Raw genomic sequence first — 13,830 nt, 5'->3', positions numbered from 1 at the left:
TGGGCCCAATAAGGTTCAACACCACGAGTCACCCTCAACTCAGCCGAGTCAGACCAATTCACCCAAACCCAGGCAAGTCCCAGCTTGATTCAGGACTGGATGAGTCAGTCCTAGTCCCCCCCGAGTCTTTTAACTATTGAGTACATCCATGAGGTTTTCTGATCTGACGGGCATGTGACCCAGCTGTTCTACATAAGTAACCACCCATGTACCAATGTGGCATGCATCTGAGGGTTCCAAGCTGTCCATCATGTGAGCCCAATTTCGTACTCTGGCCCAAGAAAGAGGCTGGTCAGCTTATCGGGCAGGCCAGTGTAAGAAAAAGGAGGAGAAAAAGAAATGGATGGCTAAGAAGAATTGAGCAGTGATCCACATTCAGTGTACAAGTGTGGCCCACCTGATTCTTTTTGGTGCCCACCTGATCCACATTCAGTGTACAAGTGTGGCCCACCTAGATTGAGCAAACCTTATAGACACTATGCTGAGAGATACCCATGCATGCACCTGAGCACATGCTACGGCATGCGGATGTGGGGTTGTATGGATTTCCATGAAACACGAGGAAATATTTTCCCAATCTGCTCAATTCATATATGTGGGTGATGCTGATGTGCCGATCATCCATGATCATATGATGATAATACCTATGGTGGGATGGGGGATGTACCCCCATATATATATATATATATATATATATATATATATATATATATATATATATATATATATATATATATATATATATATTCATATATATTCCAGACTTGAAGATCTGGAACTTATAATCTCCCTTTTCGGAGCATCTCTGTAATTTTTCTCAACTGTTGATTTCTTGGACACTGGTTGAAGGTTATACAATTTTGGGCAACCCCATCAATCGGTGGGCCCCCATCAGATCAACTTTTGGATCACCAAATCATGGGCCCCACCACTACAGAATTGAGCGTAGAATACACTATTGACAGCTGAATGCTTAGGAGCCAATGATTCAATTAGGGCTGCAACTTTTGCCTGATTGATCCAACCTGATTTTGGCTCAGGTTGTCAAGATCCTCGGGTCAGGTTCAGGTTGGAAAATGCCACCCAATTTGCAATCAGGTTGGGTTCAGGTTGAGGAAATTCAGGCTGGGTTAGGTCGGGTTGGGAACAATCACATGTATGTGGGTTGGGTTGGGTTGGGTTGAGTCTAGAGGAATTTGGGTTGGAACCGGGTTGGACACCTCAGGTTGGGTTGGTTTGTGGGTCAGGTCACCTTTAGGTTGGGTCGGTCTCAAGTTGACCCTAAACCCCACCCAACCTGCCCAAGTTGCACCCGTACTCAAAATACAAGCTTGGTACCTTTTCTTGTTCTGATTCCAAACATTGCATTGATATTCCAAATAATGTGCAGATCTTGGAGAGATTGCACGGGCGAAGTTTGGATTTGATGTGGTTGGACACTACTCGAGGCCGGACATTCTGAGCCTGACAGTTAAGGACCATCCCTTGAATACGGTCACGTTCACATCCGGAGCTAAAGTTGAAGGCTCTCGAAAACTGTAACAGCCTCTTTCAACAGGTTCACAGTTTGGATCTTCCTTTCCATTACTTTGTATGTATGACTGCCTAACTATGCTTGTGTATGTTTGGATGGATTGAAAATTGGCTCCTGTGTACTATATCGGTCACCACCGAAACGGGTAGTATTGCCCTGCATGGGGCCATTTTGGGCTGATGCGGGGGGCTGGTACGGCTGTAACTTTTATGGACTGAACCGGTTCAGATTAGGTGGTACCTACCAGATTCAGACAATACTTGGGTGATTTGATGAAAGCTATATATTCTCTCTCAGATTGGAAATTTACATACACGGGTGGACTCCAGTTTGGGGACCATGTGATGCATGTATGACATCCAAACCGTTATGGTTAAACATTCAACCAATACACGCTCATATATTTGGTTTACAAAAAACAACATTATGTGGAACTTCAAAATAGTATATAGCTTTTATCAAGCTTTATAAGCATATGTACTTGAACCCAACAGTGAAGTTGATATGTTTATACTCATATATTAGTTCGATTATCAAATCTTTTCATGGTTGGTTTATCTTACATAAATAGTTTGTCAAATGCATCAGTCAAAAACCTTACTTTGATATCATATGTTAGCAATTAATATAAACCAATAGGATTTTGAGTTGATGCATTCAACAAAACTAAATCTTGTATAAATTAAAGGGCGAGCCAAATAATGAAGCTTGATGGTGATGACTATTGCTTGAATGATTTCAACTGTCTAGATCTTTACTATGCAGCATCTCTTGTTTGATCAACAATTGAGATCAACTGAGTTTAATCATCTTTCTTCTTAACTCGCTGTGAGTGAATGGACATGGGTGTATTCCACCATGTTACATTGGAGAGAGAGACCAAGAGCCATATGATATATAAATAATTTAATTTCAAATCATCAAAGAAACTTATTAATTATATACTTGGTTTCCTTAAAGTAATTAGAAATTCAATAGAAACATGGAATTCCAAGAGCTTTAATACTAAAAAAGAATATCTTTGGGAAAGGTTTAAAGTCACCTTTTTTAGAATGTGAATAGACATCTTGGAGTATGAAGACGCAGCTTGCCTATGACCCCAAGCTCCAAGGGCCCAATGTGAGGTTTGTGTTATATTCACTCTCTCCGCCTATTTTGCCACAGCTCTTTGTATACATGATTCCAAATGTAAGGGAGATTTAAAGCTCAAGTGGGCCACAAGGAACAGTTGGATTGAATGCTTACTATTGAAACTTTTCTGGTGGATAAGGCTGATATTTTGTGTTTTCCATGAACTGGTTATAAAACAAACATCAGTGATTCTTCATTATATATATATATATATATAGAGAGAGAGAGAGAGAGAGAGAGAGAGAGAGAGATGCTCGGCTGCGCACGAGTTCTTGTGAGAACTCATTTCTGATGATATGAGCTCAAAATCTGAACTGTCCACCTGATGCAGCACCCCATGAAACCCATAGGGCTTAGCTTTTACCCTGGTTCAAAATTTTGTTGGGCCATGACGAAAGAGAGGCAAATCAAGGGAGGAAACTATCTCCTTTTGCCATGGCCCATCAGGGTAAATTTTGGGCGCTGCATCAGGTGAACGGTTCAGATTTCGGGATGATATCCCCTGCATCAGGTGATCAGCTCAGATTTTGGTTTCATATCATCGAAACTCAAGTGGGCCCCACCAAGTACTATGAGGTCGACCTCATGGGAATTTCCCATGAGGTCAGGTTGTGTGGGCCCCACCATGATATGTGTCGAACATCTACTCTATCAGTCAGATGCATCATTCCATGGTGGGCGATGGGCTTAAAAGTTAGGTCAGTCCATGACTTAGGTGGGCCACACCACATACAATAGTTGAGAGGGGTTACTCGTCCGTTAAAACCTTTATGAACTTTATTGGGCCCACTGATATGTGGTTCACAAATCTAGCCCATCTATTGTGTGTACCACTTGGATGAAGAGCCAAACCTAGTTTCAGCTGCATCCAAAACTCAAGTGGGCCCATCAAGTGCTTTTATATGTTTTATGCATGTATTCACATGGGTTTAGATGGAATGGCCCACCTAAGTTTGGGCTGATTTTTGGGATATCCCATATCCTAAAGGGGACCTATCAAATGCATGGTGTTGATGTCTGACACACGTTACTGTGGGGTCCACACAGCTTGACCTCATAGAAAGTTCACACGAGGTCGGCCTTATAATACCATTTCCCATATATATATATATATATATATAAAAGGTCGAGCTATGTGAGCCCCACTTTGATGTATGTCGAACATCTACCCCATCAACCAAGTGCACCATTCTATGGTGGGCGAAGGACTTGAAAATCAAGTCAATCCATAACTTGGGTGGGCCACACCACATACAACAGTTGAGAGGAGTTACCCTCCCATTAAACATTCGTAATCATTTATTTGGCCCACCAAGATGTGGTTCACAAATCCAACCCATCCATTTTGTGTGTCCCACTTGGATGAGGGGTGCCGCATCCTAAATTCAGGTGGGCTCCATCAAGTACTTTTATATGTTTTAGGTATGTCTTTATATGGTTTTAGATGGTATGGCCCACTTGAATTCCATATACGGCTGATTTTTAGAATATCCCATAACCTCAAGGGGACCCATCAAATGCACAGTGTTGATGTTGGACACATATCACAGTGGGCCCACACAGCTGGACCTCATGGGAAGTTCCCATGAGTTTGACCTTTTAGTATCAATTCACACACACACACACACACACACACACACACACACACATAATGGAAAAGGCTCCATGCGATCGAACTTCCCATGAGGTTGAGTTGTGTGGGCCCCATCGTGATGCGTGTCGAACATCTATACCATCAGTCAGATGCACCATTCCATGGTGGGCCTAGGATTTAAAAATCAAGTCAATCCTTGACTTGTGTGGGCCACACCACATACAAAAGTTGAGAGGGGTTACCCTCCATTAAAACATTCATAATCATTTCTTGGGCCCATTAAGATGTGGTTCACAAGTCCAGCTCATCCATTATGTGTCCCACTTGGATGAGGGGTCAGACCAAGTTTCAGATGCATCCAAATTTCGGGTGGGCCCCACCAAGTGCTTTTATATGTTTTAGGAATATCTTCACATGATTTTGGATGGTATGGCCCACCCGAGTTCCGTATACGATTGATTCTTGGGATATCCCATAATTTAAAGGGGACCCATCAAATGCATAATGTAGATGTTCGACACACATCACGATGGGGCCCACACAGTTCGACCTCATGGAAAGTTCCCATGAGCTCGACCGCATAGAACCTTTTCATATATATATATATATATATATATATAGTTGAATGCGCGCACCGGTTCTTATGGAACTCGTGTAAACTTTTTTGAGAATTCATCGTATGTTATGTGACTCCAAAATCTGAACGGTCCATGAGAAACAACACCTCATGAAACCTCTTGGGCCTAATTTGTACTTTGATCCAAAACTTTGGTGGGTCATGAAGAATGAAAACAATTTTCTCCATTGATTTGTATTTCTCTTTACTATGGGCCACTAGAATTTTAGATCAGGGTGAAAATTTGTCCCTTGGGATTTCATGGGATTTCACATCACATAGACCGTTCAGATTAGACACAAATGACATGTGTTCAAAGGTGTGCATGTGCGCGCGCGTGCGCGCTCGTGTGTGTGTGTGTGTGTGTGTGTGTGTGTGTGTGTGTGTGTGGTAATGGACCTTTATGCGCACCAATCTAATGTAGTGGGAGTGAGTAGGCTTGGGGTGGGTTCTACAGTGATGTGAGTGTCCCTGAAATTTTAAGTGCTATGTTTTCTACCTCCTATGATTGTCAAATTTTATAGTGCCAAAACCTCTTGGAATCTGTATCTTATTTAGTTCGTCTTCAAGTTCAAGAAGTTCCATTTTAATATTCAAGTACAAGTTCAAGATGATTCATTTCAAGATTCAAACATCACAAGTATAAGAGTTCAAGTACAACATCAACTGATAGTTCAAGCTTTCAAAGCTTCATCTAAGTCAAGACAATATACTTTACTTTGGTACTTAAAGCTCAAAGTGAAATACAACTCAAGTACTTTAAGTTCAAGCTACAAATTCAAGCTTCAAAGTGTCACAAGTTCAAGCTTTAAAAGTATTTCACGTTCAAGATTCAAAGTACGTCAAGTTATCAAGCTTCGTGAATATCAAAGATCAACTATCAACCAAAGTAAAAGATATTTCAATGTTCAAACATCGCTTATAAGGTATGAATGACCCTAGATTGACCACAGGTTAGGTCATTGTTGATTGCATACTTTAATTGGGTCACTTCATAAGTATATAGACTGTTTCTTGACTAGTCTTAAAATATGTTCGACTAGTCCTAGTACTGGCTCGACCAGTCCAAGAAAATCCTCGACCAGTTCTAGGTTTGTTACTAATTTTCAGAATTTTCTATTATTGCTTCGACCAGTCCTGGAGACTACTTGATCAATCGAGTGAACAGTGCTTGACCAGTCGAGAAGGCTCGACTAAAAGTCCACAACTAAATTGGGTCCCACACGACCAGTCGTGAGCAGGTCTCGACCGGTCATGGAGGCCACTCGACCGGTCATACAGGCCCTTCGACCAGTCGTGGAATGACCTTATCTTATCGCGCCCAAATTTTCAAAAATTTGTTGGTCCTTCGACCAGTCGAGCGAATCTCTGGGCCAGTCAAATGAGTAGTTTCTGCACTTATAAATATAACACGATTTTCAGAGTTTCATATTCAATTCAAGCAAAATCAAGACACCGCTCTGAGAAATAAGTTAGTGATATTCTTAAGTTATTTAGTGTTCATTTAATATTCCCTTTAATTAGCTTTTTTTGCATTTGATGTTGTATTCTACATTCCAATCTTATTTGAAGAAAGGTTTGAAGTTTTCCCATTTCTGGGAATCAAAATCAAATCAAGCTAGCCCAAAGTGATTTAATCTAAAAACTCATTTAGAACTTAGAACCATTTCATAAGTGAGTGTGAACATTGAACATCTACATTGAACTTCTACTTCGAATTGGTTCTACCGGGCTGCATCAAAGGAGAATATCCAGATAAGTATTTTACAATTCTATAAGGGCACGTTTGGACGGGTGGATTGAAAGGGATTGCCATGGCTTTAGATGGATTGCAAACATCCCAAGGCTCTTTAAGAATTGTCAGTGGATTGTCCTTAATCCCATTGACTTGCTTAATCCCATGCCCATTACCTGTGCATGTTTGGACGGTCAGGGTAATCCAGGGATGACAACAACCCATCCTGTTTGGATGGGCATGGGATTAGGCTTCAATCCCATTCATTCCAGGATAATACACCGTAATAGGTGTTTGGAATTGGCAAAGAGCATCCAGATGTTTGATGACCCTTGTCACTTTTTATCCCTGCGGGGGATTCTGTACGACATCCCTACGTGGGGTCCACCAAGATGCATGCATTGTATCCACTCCGTCCATCCTTTGTAGCAGTTCATTTCAGGTTTTGTGACAAATAATTTGCTGAAAAACCATTAACATGGGGCCAACCTCCATGTACGGATTGTATATCACCAACGTCCATCGGTTTTGCCAGATCATTTTATAGCATGGGTCCAAATGTGAAGCAACTCCAAATCTCTGGTGCACCACACCACAGGAAATAGTCATTGAACACCAACCAAGTGGAAATTGGTATAATGTTTATTTGTCATCCAACTTGTTGCTAAGTTCATACAGACGTGGATGTATTAGCCTGATCCATTTTTCTTCTGTGTGTCGTTGGCCACAGAGTTTTTAATGGTCAGTGACCACTGTTTCCTACGGTGTGGTCGAGCCGAAATTTTTATCTACTTTATTTTAGGAGGTTAAAATGGAAATGAACGGATACCATTGAAAATTTCAGGTGGTCCGTGGAAGTAAAATACGAAGTAGGATATGAATTTTTTTTTTTCCTTTATACATGGTAATTTTATCCTATGACCATTTGGCAGAAAAATAATTATCAGAATAGTCTTGATTAATGGTTTCAGCGATGGCGATCATTATTCCGTGTTGTTGACTAAGTTATGGTCCACATGATCAAAATTCCAACGATGCAGATCATTATCCCATCGGTTCGCCTATTTGATGTTTTCCATCCAAAAATTAACATGCAAAAAATCTGGTGATGAGTCTAAATAGAGTTAACTCAGTACGGTAGCGTACTGAGTAAGCCAACAATGTTTTAAAAAAAAGGCAAAAGTGAAAAAAAACATAATGTGCGATCCCCAATAGTACAACGCCAACAATTTCTAAAATTTAAGAATTATAAGCAACGAAAAGAAAACAACCAACACGCCAACCAAAAGGGCCATGAGTTTCTCGCTGTTCGATAGCCCAAGATCGTCAGTCGACGTTACGCTCCTCACCACAACCGTGCTTGGTTGTGTCGTCTGTCGGATAGAGGAGGTGGTCGCGTGATGGATGTCCACTTCAACAAATACAGCAGTAACCTGACGAATAGGAAAATCTATAACAGGTCTGGACGGTTCCCTAGCCTTTCCGAAATAATTGTCCCAGCAAGCCACACTGTCTGATGGTAAGGGAATGGTCCCTGTGGAGTCAGTTACATAATCCTCTGATAAGTCAATCGTATCATCCACGTCATCCTCAACCTCTCTCCATGCTTTATTAAGATCTCGCTGAAGACGAGAAGATGATGCTGATGCGGCCATACTCCAACTACCTTGCACGTAGTGACCCGTGGCTTGGTCAGTTCCACATATGATCGCAAGGTCATCCATTCTTTCGATGTGTTTCCCGCGCAACCTCTCAGCACGTGGGTGAGATTGCCAGAGGAATAACACCGTGGTATTTAAGGGATAAAAATACATACATATAGCAGGATTTGCTAACTGAAAAGCAGTAAAACTTACCCTCAGATATTGATCCCAGACTTCATCGGGAGCAATGACCACCATTCTCTCATTGTCCCAACCAAACCCACTAGCCGCCAGCATGTCCTTCACAGCATTGTACTCTCTCTTGTAATATCTCAACCGATTTGACACGTTTTGCCATCCGACGGCCACATCAGTATGCTTCGTAACTTCTTCTACAACAATCTAGTATCCTCCCGCTTGAAATCATTATCAACTCTACGCCCTAGTTTGACCTATTCGATGAATGTGTCGAATAGGACCTGATCCATAACAAGTGTCCATTTGATCTTCGTTGCTCCGCATGAAGGTTCCGCTAGAGATTGTACCTTTTTGGCACATGGAGAACATCGAGTGGGCACCGGTGGTGTTTTTACCGGTGATTGAGTCTGTGTCGATGTAATGACCTTGAAAATTTTGTGCTAATCTTTCCTTAGTAGCTTTTTGGGGTAATTAGCACTATACTTGATTGCTTGTGAAATTTGCATCAATCACTTTAAATTGTATCTGCATGACTCAAAACCTGTAGAATAGTTAGCGCTATGTTACTCTGAAATCTGGGATTCATCGCTAAAGCCAGTTGCTCTTGGAATTTTTTTTAAGTTCTGAATCGGACCTGGACCGCGCGTCGAAAGCCCGATAGCGATGATCTTAGGCTGTTGCGGTCACCATGTTGGGCTTGACCATCACCTCGAAAATCAAGTCCATGTGATGTTCTGGGTTGATTTGTTTGAGTCTGGAGTGAAGAGTGTAAGAACGGTTGAAAATTTAATAGGATTTTGTGAAATCTGAGTCGTGTCACTTGCGCGACGATTTTAAGCAATTTGACCATTGGATTCTGACCCAATTTCACCCTCTGATCAGGGAAGGTGGCCCAGGCATGTCCTTGTGCTTGTGGACCTGATTGAGATTCAGTGACCGTTGAATTGAGTGTGGTCCGCCACAGCTGATCTGAAGATCTGGTCGGTACGAAAACTCAGCTTGACTTAGATCCATGGTCAGTGAGCTTAAGTCCGACCTTTCGTGGTAATAGGCCCACCGGAAGTGCTTCGTTGGATCGTGAGAGGCCAGTTTTGGTTATACCCTAAGTATACCTTGGCCCTGGGGTTATTTTCATCAATATTAGGCCTATTTATAGACCTTAAAACCCTAGCTCTCTTTTCCATACGAATTTCCTAACCCTAGCTTAGAAAGAGAAAGGAAAAGAGAGAAAGTAAGAGAGAAGTTGGTGAATCATCTTAGATTCTTTCCTGTTCTTCTTCATCCTTTAACCTTCACTTTAGAATCGTTATTCCGGCGATTCTGAGTTCATCTTTGGGTAAGTTAACTTAACCCTAATATGTGTTAGAGCTTAGAATAGTCTTTGTGTTGTTGTAGCTCATTTCTATTCTTGTTTTAGGTTATCCTGTCGCCGTTGACGAAGACTTATCGTCTGAAATCAGTTCGGTGTTCTTTTCTGGCTTAAGGTCCGGACTTTAAGTGTATAGGTTATGGTTTTCAAGGCTTTCAATGCCAGTGAATGATTTATTCTTGTTATGGATGAGATTTCACATGCCAAATGTTATGTTTACTTTGCGTTCCTGATATACATGTGTTATATTGAGATTTGTGTATTCTATGTGTATGTATGAAGTACCGTATGCATATAAAATATGCACATGTGTTTACCATGATTATTTGTCATGTATGTATACTAGATGTATGTGTGACAACTCCTTGGTAAAAGGAATTGTCCAAATGTGTGTATTTCAACATACGTCATGTATGTTGAACTATGTATTCTAAGTGTTTGTAGAAATGCCTGAATGATCTAAAGTATAATATATTATACTATTTGCGGTCGTTGAGAAGTGATTCTCAACACTCCTATTGATGTGTATGATTTCCTTCATGCTAGTTACATTCCTTGTTGTTTAATTTCAAGCATTACTTATGCTTACATTTATGTTAAGTTGATATTCTTCAAATGCTTATATACCGCATGATTTGAGTTGTTGCTCCATTACTGTTCTACATTCAATACGAATATCTGTTGTAGTGTAAAGTGTGTGGGACTATGCATTAGTTCAGGAAATCGGTAATCGGCTTTAAGTTCGTGGCTGAGGTTGCTTTCACCACGTAGGACGTGATTAGACGAACCCGAGTCGTATTAGAGTTGTCAGCAGTGGTTTGGCCACACGGAGTGTTTGCGCACTCTATGTCGTTCAACCCAACGTGCACTCGTGCTAGTCGAGTTCGTCAAGTAACCCGATTGTCCGATGTATGTTCATCATGTATGGACGCTACTGTTTGAATCTAGGGTACCCAACTTACCGATGAAATCCTATTAACCATGGTACCTTGATCCGCTAAGACTCATGAGCCGGACATGGTGGTATGGGACATCGTGGTCGAGCTGTCGGCCTACGCTGGGGTGACGAGCCTCCCCGTAGTGACCAGTGAGCAACTAAACTCGTGAGCCGATTATGGTGGTATAGGACACTATATTCGTGCTGTCGGCCTACATTGATTGGTGACAAGCCCTTTGTAGTGACCTTGAGCATAGCTGGATACCGCATTGAGGTGACGAGCCTTAGTGTAGTAACGATGGTATGATAGGCGTGCATTGATTGGTGACGAGCCCTTTGCAACGACCTCAAAACATATGATCGTATGAGATTGCCTAGGACTGACGACCCTAGAATGGATCACCGTTTGGATGGTGATATGAGGAAGGTACCTTAGCTTTCCAATCCTGTTGTATGAATAAGACTAATAATAACTTGGTAATCATATTCATGCACCGCATTTACATGTGCTTTGTAGACGTGGCGCACTTTGAGGCAATGTCATGCGTAACGTAAGATGAAGACGCTGAGGGTGTACGCGTGAGGGCACGCATCATTCTGCATACATCCTTGCATTAACAAGAGTACTTAGGACATGTTTAATTGTTCTGCTTTATCATTACTGCTTGATTGAACTGATAACATGTTAACCTGTGCTTTATTGTTCCACTGAGTTGATCACTCACTCCCACGTTCTGGGGCGGTGTTAAATACCCACCAGACTCTGTCTTAGCTGCTGATGTTGCAGATGTTGAGGCGACCTCTGAGGCAGAGCGGGAGATGGATGATGATGAGGTTGCTTTCTCTTTTATGCAGTTTTCAGACGAGTTCTAGTGAGCCTCGTTCTGTTGCGCGGGATGTTGGGATTTCTTTTGGGAATTAAATGATGTAATTTTGATACTTGTAATTTTGATAGTAACACTTTCATTACGACCTGGTATGTATATGTACTTTAGGGATTTGCGCTTGTACACATATAATTCTATAAGTCTTCCGCTTGCTTTCTCCACTTATCCCTGAATTATATTTGCTATTTGGCTTAATCTATTCCATGTTTTATACACTAATACAGACAACATACATCCATCATTAAATATGTTGCATAAGTGATGTTTTGGAACTCGGGAGCTGAGTTATGCTTGACCCCCGAATTTCAGGGCGTTACAGTCGATGTGTCATTAAAGACAGAGTTTATCATTTCACCTGAATATGAATTGTGAATGATTGTTTACCAATGTCAACCATAATCGTGAAAATGAAATACATATTAACATAGATAACACAATCTGAAAGCAATCGGGCATTATAGGTTACCACCATAGCTGCCAGTGTGTAACTAGGTGATTATAAATCCGTCGCATCGAATACAAGTAAACTTGAAATATAGTATCACCAAATAATGAAAGGAATATTAACAAGCAAATATCGACTATTTACTCCTACTATTCTGCAGCGCATCTGCCCACATTCTGGCCGCTATGTCATCTCGTAGTCGATTCCAAACATCTTTTTCTCCCCCGAGTTACCGGAAGCAACCATTGTTGGTCATCAGTAGTTGAAACCTTGTTCAGCGTTGGGATACCTTCCAAATCGGAAGCAAATATATCACAGAAATCGATGTCCTGTGTAGACACGTTCACGGTACGTATGTAGTTGTGTAGGACACAACAGGCTATCATGATCTAGATTTGTGTATGAAATTTGTACTGCGTAGCACTCTTTAAGATGGGAAATCTACCTTTCAAAATTCGAAAACAACGCTCGATTGCATTACGCAATTGTGCATGTTGGTAATTAAACAGCTCCTTTGAGTTAGCAGGCGCTCTCCCGGTTCGGTATTCTTGTAAATGATATCGAATACCCCAGTATGGAGCCATAAAACTAGGAGAATAAGCATATTCAGCATCAACAACATAATATTTTCCTACACATTCCAATCATTGTTCTATAATTGTGAGAAAATGAATGGTTGCTTCGAGTAAGGATTTGGATCGATAATGTTTTAACAGATTTCCTACTGTTTGGGACAAGCAAGGGATCATCTGATTGGGCCAATACGTTGTGTAATACCCTCGCATCCGAAGCAGAACCCTCCCAATCGGCTAGTACATATGTAAATTTCATATCAAATAAACAAGCTGCCAGTACATTCTAGGAGAGGACCCCTTTGCGGTTACGAAAGCTTGCCTGATCAACCGCCACAACATGCGCTGGAATGTGTGTACCGTCGATTGCGCCAACGCAATCCTAAATTAGAAGAACCAATTATCATAAGAGGACCGTATATATCGGGGATGTGAAAATTACAGTTTGGAAAAAAACCCATGGGAAAAATTACCTGAAAGTAGGCAGACCAATTTTTATTGTTTTAAATCTCTGATGGCGTCTCTGTTCTCGCTGGTATAACTAAATCAGGGTAGAGTGATACAATTGCCTTTAGCACACGATGAAAGTGCCGGCTGACGGTCTCACCTGATTGGATAAATTTGTGACCTATGACCCGGTTGCGAACATTGTGCCCCAACGTATGAAGAAAAATAATTACTAGTTCTTCAAGACAAACATTACGAGTATCACGGAGCCGCGTCTTCTCGTGTAGCAGCATACATAGTTCAAAGAATGTATGTCAATCCATCCTAAGCTGGTCTACACAATCTCTATCGCTAGCCCGAATGATAGAATAGATGAATCTCGCTCGCCCATCATCCCCATGACACGCTGGCTGTTTGAACAGGTACGACTGACAATATTCCCCCACAGCCTGTACACAAGCTGCAACCGTTTGAAAGACAAGTATCCTCTTTATCTCTTCGTCATCTGATGAATCCATCGCCAGCTAAAAACCTACACTCTCATGTGCGAATTTCTCATAAACATAAAACGCAAAAATCTGAGGATACGCGTGCGCACACAAACACACACATGCACACGCAATGGTATAACTATTTGTTTGGTATAACATCACACTGACATAGGTCAAAGGTCAACAATGCTACATCTACCCACCTTCTCTTACTCTCTCTTTCTTTTCAAG

General features: G+C 41.3%; 1 protein-coding gene and 1 long non-coding RNA gene across 2 annotated transcripts in view; one reads left to right on the top strand and one right to left on the bottom strand.

Moving 5' to 3' along the window:
• LOC131234726 (bifunctional nitrilase/nitrile hydratase NIT4B-like) overlaps positions 1-1,843 on the top strand; it is a 31,978-nt gene extending 30,135 nt beyond the window's left edge. The window contains exon 5 of the mRNA XM_058231664.1: positions 1,391-1,843. Coding sequence (XP_058087647.1) covers positions 1,391-1,542 — 152 coding nt within the window. The 3' untranslated portion in view covers positions 1,543-1,843. The remainder of the gene's footprint in view (positions 1-1,390) is intronic.
• Positions 1,844-11,968: 10,125 nt separating this feature from the next.
• On the bottom strand, positions 11,969-13,621 carry LOC131234882 (uncharacterized). Its single transcript, XR_009165825.1, has 3 exons — positions 13,135-13,621; positions 12,815-13,043; positions 11,969-12,720 (listed from the first exon to the last, which is right to left on the bottom strand). It is a non-coding gene; the product is annotated as an uncharacterized LOC131234882 (long non-coding RNA).
• Between the last annotated feature and the right edge of the window lie 209 nt (positions 13,622-13,830).

Source organism: Magnolia sinica, chromosome 19, assembly GCF_029962835.1.
Source record: "Magnolia sinica isolate HGM2019 chromosome 19, MsV1, whole genome shotgun sequence".
NCBI classification, from domain to species: Eukaryota; Viridiplantae; Streptophyta; class Magnoliopsida; order Magnoliales; family Magnoliaceae; genus Magnolia; species Magnolia sinica.
The sequence above is the reverse complement of the archived record's forward strand: the minus strand, read 5'-3'. Positions and strand labels throughout refer to the sequence as shown.